Raw genomic sequence first — 7,320 nt, forward strand, 5'->3', positions numbered from 1 at the left:
CTTCGGGCCGGCACACACGATAAATTTGTCTTCGTCTTTCAACTGAAAGCCCAAGGCAGATCCTTCTTCAACGTTGTCATCAACAGCGACTTCTTCCAGTAAAGCCAAATCTCAATAAGTCAGGTAGGTACACAAGCCGCTTCAGTCACTGAACTCCAATGACGGTGCAGCACAAACGATAAATATATTCCTATCTCGCCTCGTTAGTATCGCTCACGGGATATGTTGATATAGCTGTATGTACTCACCATTGCCTTAGGCCCAACCCTTGGCAAAGTAGCCATCGATCTCCTTCATCTTCAACAGTTCCTCCCTCTGAGTTTCAGAGACAGTGCTGGTATCGGCGCCAGCGTCCAGAAGAGCGATGGCAATAGCCTTGGCTTCAACTGGTGAGCGAGGTCCTCGTCGGAAGACAATAGCAAATGGAGGTTCGCCGGGGCCCTTACCATGCAACTCTTCAGGAGTAGAGTTAGGGCAAGCACCGTGATCGAGGAGAAACTTGACAGCTTTAGGACTGTTGTCGTGGATAGCTTGGCGGAGAGCTCGCCATCCACCGACCATGTAGTAGCTTTCACCGCACCAGCGGAAATCTCCCATGGTTTGTCGAATATGGAAGTCAACAGGGGCTCCAACTTCAATGCAAAGAGCCAAGGTGTCGGTATTGTCAGTGCAAGCACCGAAAGCAAGAGGAAACCAGCCTTTGCGGCTACGCTTGTAGAGCTCGATGTTCAGAATTTGGTGGAACTTCTTGTTGGCTCGCGCAAGGCGAGAGGCGAATCGGAGGGACAAGCAGGAGCTTACATGAAGAAGAAGCTCCGCAGGAAGATCCTCGATGGGGAGAATAGTAGCCTGCTTGGCGGACATGGTGACTTCCATGCTCGAAGTTAAGATGGGGAGAAGATGAGAGGAGGGTGAGATGAGGGTATACAAAATGTACTCAAAACAATGCAAAGGGAAGAGAGCAAGAGAGGCAAATGAGAGAAGGATGATATGAGGCTATCCAAAAGGTGCCGAGTAGGGTACAGAAGGAAAGCAAGGGGGTAGCAGATGATGGTAGGGAGGAGGAGAGGAAGAGGAGTGCTCCAAAAGATGTGAAGGTGAAAGATGTAAAGGCGAGGGAGGAAAGGCCAGAGGGAAGGTTTCTGTGACAAGGAGTGGGAGGTAAACAGTAGGCAGCTGTCAAGTGTACAGGAGTGCCACTCGGTTGGCACTGTCAGAACCGGCGGCAGAGCAGGCGTGCGAGTGTGGGAGCGTACAGTCTGATAGACCGGGGCTGCGAGGGACCAGGCAGCTGTAGGAACCCACTAGTGTTCTGCAAATAAACGAGCTTTGGTGAATAGAATGGAATTTTGTGGTCAGTGAGTGATCTTGTAATAGAAAAGCAGAGAGCTAGATGGAAGGGGAGGGGGTCGACGAGATCGAGGGCTAGTGAATTAACGTAGTCAAGATGAACAGACGAGGTGATGGCAAAACTCTTGTTTATTGAGATAGAATATTGCAGATGAGATCACTAACTAAGAGAAAGGAACAATATCTCTGAGCACCGTGAAGTCTCATCATGAAGACCAGAATAATTTGCAAGCTGTAATGTAGGCTACCAAAACACTCTGCTCTGGTAATGTGGACTGCGATTTGTTCGGTTTGTCGTACTCGCGCCGACAACTTCCTTCTTGAAAATCTCTAGTACGTAAACTGCAGAATACAATCCATGAATACACAGGTCAACTCTTGTAATCTTTGCGTTATGCAAGTGTTCCACTTTTGCGTGGAAATATCCCCAAGTCCACTGTATCCAGGACAGGCTGACAATGGCAATAACACAAGCTCAAAGACTTATTGAGGTGTTGTTCTTTCTTTTCTCAATGGTTGATTCCATAACACAAAGATACTCACTCGGAACATAGAACCTGCACCTGGAACAAAAGGTCGAAGTGTTCTGAACAATATGGCTTGAAAAAGGCAAAATGCAGCCAGCACCCATTGTCGATTCGAAGATACAAAACTGAGAGTCCCCCAAAATGTGAGTATTATCATCCAAGGCATTAGATATCTTTGATCCAAAAGATTGCTCCAAAATGGAATCCTTCCCACCCTTCGAAACGTACCCTTCCGACTCCAACCCAAAACTCCTCACTTTGCCTAACGAGATCATCTTTAACATAATGACTCTCACAGGTGATTTCCAATCCAAAACAAACCTCGCACGAACATGTAGCTCTCTATACGATAGGCTCATCACCGCGATATACAGACAAGCTTCAAAAGCCAAGTCCAAGTACGCCAACGCCCACATCTACGAAGCCTGTCGCGACGGCAACATCCGTACCCTCGAAAGAAGCCTCCGAGCCGAGTCTATGTCTCATATTGACATTCGCATCCAAGAACGCTTGAATCGACCTCTATATACCGCGATACAGTTCTACCAAGTTGAAGTCGTCGAGTGGCTTCTCGCTCGCGGCGCTGATCCGAACTATGTGAGTGATCAAGATGCTCCCATGCCCGTATACTTCGAGTCACCTCTGCAAGTAGCTGTGCAGTGCGTTGTAACACCTAAACTACCTGAGTGGTGTATCCCTGAGAAATGGTATCGGCGCGGGTTCGTGATGCCGATTAGGGAAGAGCTGCGGAAGAAGGGGAGGCAGGTTATTCGACTGCTTCGTGATGCCGGCGCTGATGAGAAGTCGTTGTATCTGAGGCTCGACAGGGATCATCTGGACTGGGTTCAAAATGGAATTGAGTGCTGTCGACTCCATGAGATTTACTAACCTAGGAGTTTTCAAGGGGTACACCGTACGTTGGCTATTAGAGTAGCACTGAGTCGGGTAAAAAAGAAGATCGAATTTTAGTAGATTAGTCTAACAGAGTATACGTATCTATATAGGTAACTACAGGCCTTCTACTTAAATATCACAATTCTATATCTTTTGTCGTTGTGTTGACCAAAACTACAATATGAAAAATCTCGGCAAAACTTTGGCGGTTCGGTAGCTATTCTCTCCCGACACAATCATCGCCAGTACAGCCACCATCGATCAAGAGGTACTGAAGAGCCATATTTCCCATTCCTGGGTTCTTTTAACCAGTAATGTTCTTGCTATGGTTCTTGAATCCAGTGGTGTGTCCGAAGACTACCCCTGGCGTCGGCCGTGGTGCCTTTGTTGACTATAGGTTTCCCAGAAGGATCCCTCTACGGAGACGAGACGAGAAGATACTTCGTTTATATGTTTGCCTTTCTGTGGCCCTGGAAGCACTGATCATGCCGGCATGGCCTCCAACTTCGATCTCGAGGCGCAGTACGGCGAAGTCCTGCTTGAGTGTGTCGCAGCCTCGTCGAAAATATGGTAGGTAAGTACACCAGTCCTGTGTTTCTGTTTCTATCGGTATGCGCTAATCATCTACCAAAAGGCAGAGAAATCGACCATATCTGTGCCCACCTAGACCGCAGTCTCACAACTATCCTCGCTCTCGCCGGGCAGACCCTTGGAAGAATGTCATACACCCTGCTAGATCCTCCGAGTATCAGCAGGTCCGACAACAACGATGCATTCTCTATTTCTTCGCTCCCTATAGAGGTTTTTTCGCCCTTAGTCATGAGCGGCATAATCGCAATGGCATATGCGGCACGTCAGATGGCGGTCATGACACGATGAAACTGTTCGAACTTCGAGCCTGCAAATACTGCAATCGGGCTGGAGGCTCCAAGATCAACTATGCGACGGACGTTATGACGGCTAGCTTGTATCTCGCAGCAAATGTGGTCTGCAAGGATGGTTTGGCTGGTTATCCGACTTACAGCGAGGTATTTGTGGATAATGGGATGAGTTTGTAGCAAGTTATTGCTTTGGTGGGTGGTCGAAGATATGTCGGAGCACACCAACAGCATTGGTCATTCAACTCGCACAACTCAAACCAATGATAGATAATATCCTACTTAGGCCCTGAGCTTTCTAGTTGAATCGCCGATCGTACTAACAGCAATTTGTGACCTTCTACGCCCTGAAAAAAACTTGCGGAGAGATAGTCAGTGAGGCCCAGTATCGTCGCGCTGTCCATTCGAACTTCCTTCTGACACTATACATTCTTGAAGCTGACCTTTTTATTCACAATAGGATCTCGGCGAATACCTACCTCTACTAGGACTTCTTATACTGCCACCCAGACGGACGATTTCGAATATCGAATCTGTACCCTCAGCAGACGCACCCTGATCTGCGACTCTCGATCCCGAAACCCCGACTGATCGTCTATCCGTGACTCTCGCTACCACCAAATCCTTCCAGACTATACGTTTAGCTTGAAACCTCTGCATGAGGAGAGCCATTGCCGTAGATACGGCCACAGCTCACTATCAACCCAAACGCGCCAACCCAGTCGTCGGAGCATTCGCGGTTGGGCAAGACGGGACCAATACCAAGATTTCAGCTTAGATGAACCATTATAGAGATGGTCTGTCCAACAATTCAGATACCGATCGTGATATAGATATCAGGGTTTATTTTTGTATCCTAGTTCGGTCTGAGACAGGATGTCAACTCTTTCGACCGTTACGTTGCATTGCGCCAACGTTCAAGCTTGCGAGCCCATCAGAACCTAACTTTCGCCAAATCCCCACACCACCAGTCCCGATACTCTGGTAGCGAGCATCGTGCGTGTAGTTCATGCTTTGTCTCCGCATTGTCGATCCTGTTGGTCGTGTTGGAGGAGCAGACTTCACAGTGTTTACGAACTCTTTGATCACAGTAACGGGGTATAAGTCCAGCCAGTTGCAGGTGTTCTGCACATGTTGATATTTAGCCTCGGCCGTTTATAACCGTGTCCGATTTCGCATCCAAGCTTGTGGGGATGTTTAATCTCCGATCGTTTGTCTTTGAAGGTTGGAGTCATCGGTCCTATGTCACATACGCCCTATGATCTTGTTTGACAGCAATGGTATATACCCTATACCTTAGACTCTATCGATGTTGTGATGTCCTGCACACATCTACACAAAGAAGAAATATGAGAACCAATACTATAGTAGATGAACCTCGGCAAAGATTTGGAGTAGACTCAGTGCATGCTTAGATCGTAAACTATCAGATCAGATACGCCATCAGCCGATGACGTTGAATCAGATAAGATCATCTCCCCATGAGCGATTTTCTCTGTCCCACTGAAGGTCGTTCGTCAACCAATCATGTCCTCCAAACTCAAAGGTCCTGATCAAGGGTCCCAATCTCGGTGGAGTCTTTGTTTCTCCAAGACCGAGGTCTCATTGAAGATTCTGAGAATATCTCAGCCGTCGCAGAGGCAGAGGGGACACGTATGTCGAGATATGGCTGAGTGAGAGAGCCTATGGTCGAATGCCATATCACATATGCATGCATTCTGCAGTGTAATGACTTCGGTAATGCATTGTTCGTCCCGGCTTCCAGGTGATAGGCACAGTTAGCCCGCCCAAGCGGTCCCACCCCCAGTAAACGGAGCCCAGTCTAAAGAGGCAAACGGAGACTATAAGTACCGAACAGGAAGCTCAGCTTGTTTCTTTCCTTTGTTCTTATTCAAACAACCCAAGTATCCTTCATCATGTCTTTGTTCATCAATGGCAAGATCCTTTCAAGGACCGTCGCCAGTTTGGCAGATGAGCCCACCTTTGCGGAAAGCATGTATGTCAAGAACGGTATTATCGAGGCTATCGGTACAAAGGAGCATGTCGCAGCCCAAATCAAATCCCAAGATGTCGTCGAAACCCAGGACTTGAATGGAAGGACAGTCCTGCCAGGTTTCGTGGATGGCCATATGCATCTTCTCCTGCTTGGCCAATCTCTTCGCAAAATTGCTCTGGAGCACTGCAAGACTCTGGATGATATCCTCCACGAACTCCGAACCTACGCAAAAGCCAATCCGGATGTTCCGAGAATCATGGCAAAGGGATGGATGCACTCCATGACTCCCGACGGCGTAACCGCCAAGATTCTGGATGAGATTGACGAGAGGCCGATATATGTCGATACCAAGGATATGCACTCGACGTGGTGCAATACTGCTGGTCTAGCAGAGATGAAAGTCGCTGATATGGCTGACCCGCCTGGTGGCATTATTGAGAGGGATGAGAATGGTCGTCCGTCGGGTGTTTTGAGTGAAGCGATGATCTTGACTGTTGTTTGGCCCACGCTTGCGCAGCTGGCGTCGAATGAGGAGCGGATTGAGTGTATGCTTGCTGCTTTCCAAGCGTATCATGCTTCTGGATACACAGGCATCATTGAGATGGCCATGGACGAGTACGCATGGGAGTCGCTTGTTGAGTTGAAGAGACGACACCCTGATGTCGCTATGCGAGTAAATGCGTATTGGATCGTCAAGCCTGCAGATACTCTCGAAGAGCGCCAGCGACAAGTATCTCGCGCAATCGAGCTAGCAAAACAATACAGCAAGGAGAACTCTCCTGATCTCCGCATTGCGGGTATCAAGATCATCTGCGACGGCATCATCGACGCTTGCACAGCATATCTGTCCGAACCATACACAACAGCCTCTTCACCACCTCCTTTCTGGTCAAGAGAAGATCTCGAGCCAGTCGTCAAACAAGCCTCTGATGCCGGAATCCAAATCGCTCTTCACGCTATTGGTGACGCGGCCATTACCATGGCAGTAGACATGCTCGAGAAGTACGGCAAGCCTGGTGCGCGACACAGAATTGAGCACCTCGAGGTTTCCAAGCCGGAAGATGCCAAGAGACTGGGTAAACTGGGTCTCACAGCATCTATTCAACCTGTCCACGCCGATCCAGCTATCCTTCGCGCTTGGCCTCGTCTCATCGCAGACCGTCGCGATCGCGCCTTCGCATACCGTGAGTTCGCCGACTCAGGCGCCCTCCTCGCCTTAGGAAGCGACAGTCCCACCGCGCCATGGAATCCTCTTCACAACATCTATGTCGCGGCGACACGCCGTTCCGCTCGCGAACCAGAGTGCGAGGAAGTTGTAAATGAGCACTTCAAGCTTGGAGTGTGTGAAGCAGTGGTTGCTGGCTCGCAAGGTGCTGCGAAGAGTGTATTTCAGGACGATCGTGTTGGTAGCTTGGAGGTGGGCAAGATTGCGGATCTCGTTGTGGCGGATATGGAGTGGGATGCCAAGACTTTGCTCAAGGCGGAGATTCAGGAGACATGGTTTGCTGGTAAGAAGGTTTGGAGTTTATGAGATGAGGACTTGAAGGTGTAGATGTTACGGTGATGGCTGGTGGAGGATTTGATGTTGGTGTTTGGAGTCTAAAATGAGATAGTAAATGGCAACTAAAATGATGTACGAGTTTGGCTGCAACTACACTACCTAACAAGGGACCAT

The 7,320-nt window shown here is 48.8% G+C and overlaps 3 protein-coding genes across 3 annotated transcripts; 2 read left to right on the forward strand and 1 right to left on the reverse strand.

Annotated features, from left to right (window-relative positions):
• Nucleotides 1-255: 255 nt before the first annotated feature.
• FIESC28_11791 (uncharacterized protein) lies at nucleotides 256-864 on the reverse strand (the record flags this gene model as incomplete). Its single annotated transcript, XM_031165899.1, has 1 exon — nucleotides 256-864. The coding sequence occupies one exon, from the start codon at nucleotides 862-864 to the stop codon at nucleotides 256-258; it is 609 nt and encodes a 202-aa protein (XP_031010040.1).
• Nucleotides 865-2,075: 1,211 nt separating this feature from the next.
• On the forward strand, nucleotides 2,076-2,765 carry FIESC28_11792 (uncharacterized protein; the record flags this gene model as incomplete). The annotated part of the gene is made up of 1 exon (XM_031165900.1): nucleotides 2,076-2,765. One exon carries the CDS (start codon nucleotides 2,076-2,078, stop codon nucleotides 2,763-2,765), a length of 690 nt encoding a protein of 229 aa, XP_031010041.1.
• A 2,800-nt stretch (nucleotides 2,766-5,565) lies between these two features.
• FIESC28_11793 (uncharacterized protein) lies at nucleotides 5,566-7,176 on the forward strand (the record flags this gene model as incomplete). The annotated part of the gene is made up of 1 exon (XM_031165901.1): nucleotides 5,566-7,176. The coding sequence occupies one exon, from the start codon at nucleotides 5,566-5,568 to the stop codon at nucleotides 7,174-7,176; it is 1,611 nt and encodes a 536-aa protein (XP_031010042.1).
• Between the last annotated feature and the right edge of the window lie 144 nt (nucleotides 7,177-7,320).

Source organism: Fusarium coffeatum (assembly GCF_003316985.1).
Source record: "Fusarium coffeatum strain FIESC_28 chromosome Unknown BRIP53273_contig_515, whole genome shotgun sequence".
Classification (NCBI taxonomy): domain Eukaryota; kingdom Fungi; phylum Ascomycota; class Sordariomycetes; order Hypocreales; family Nectriaceae; genus Fusarium; species Fusarium coffeatum.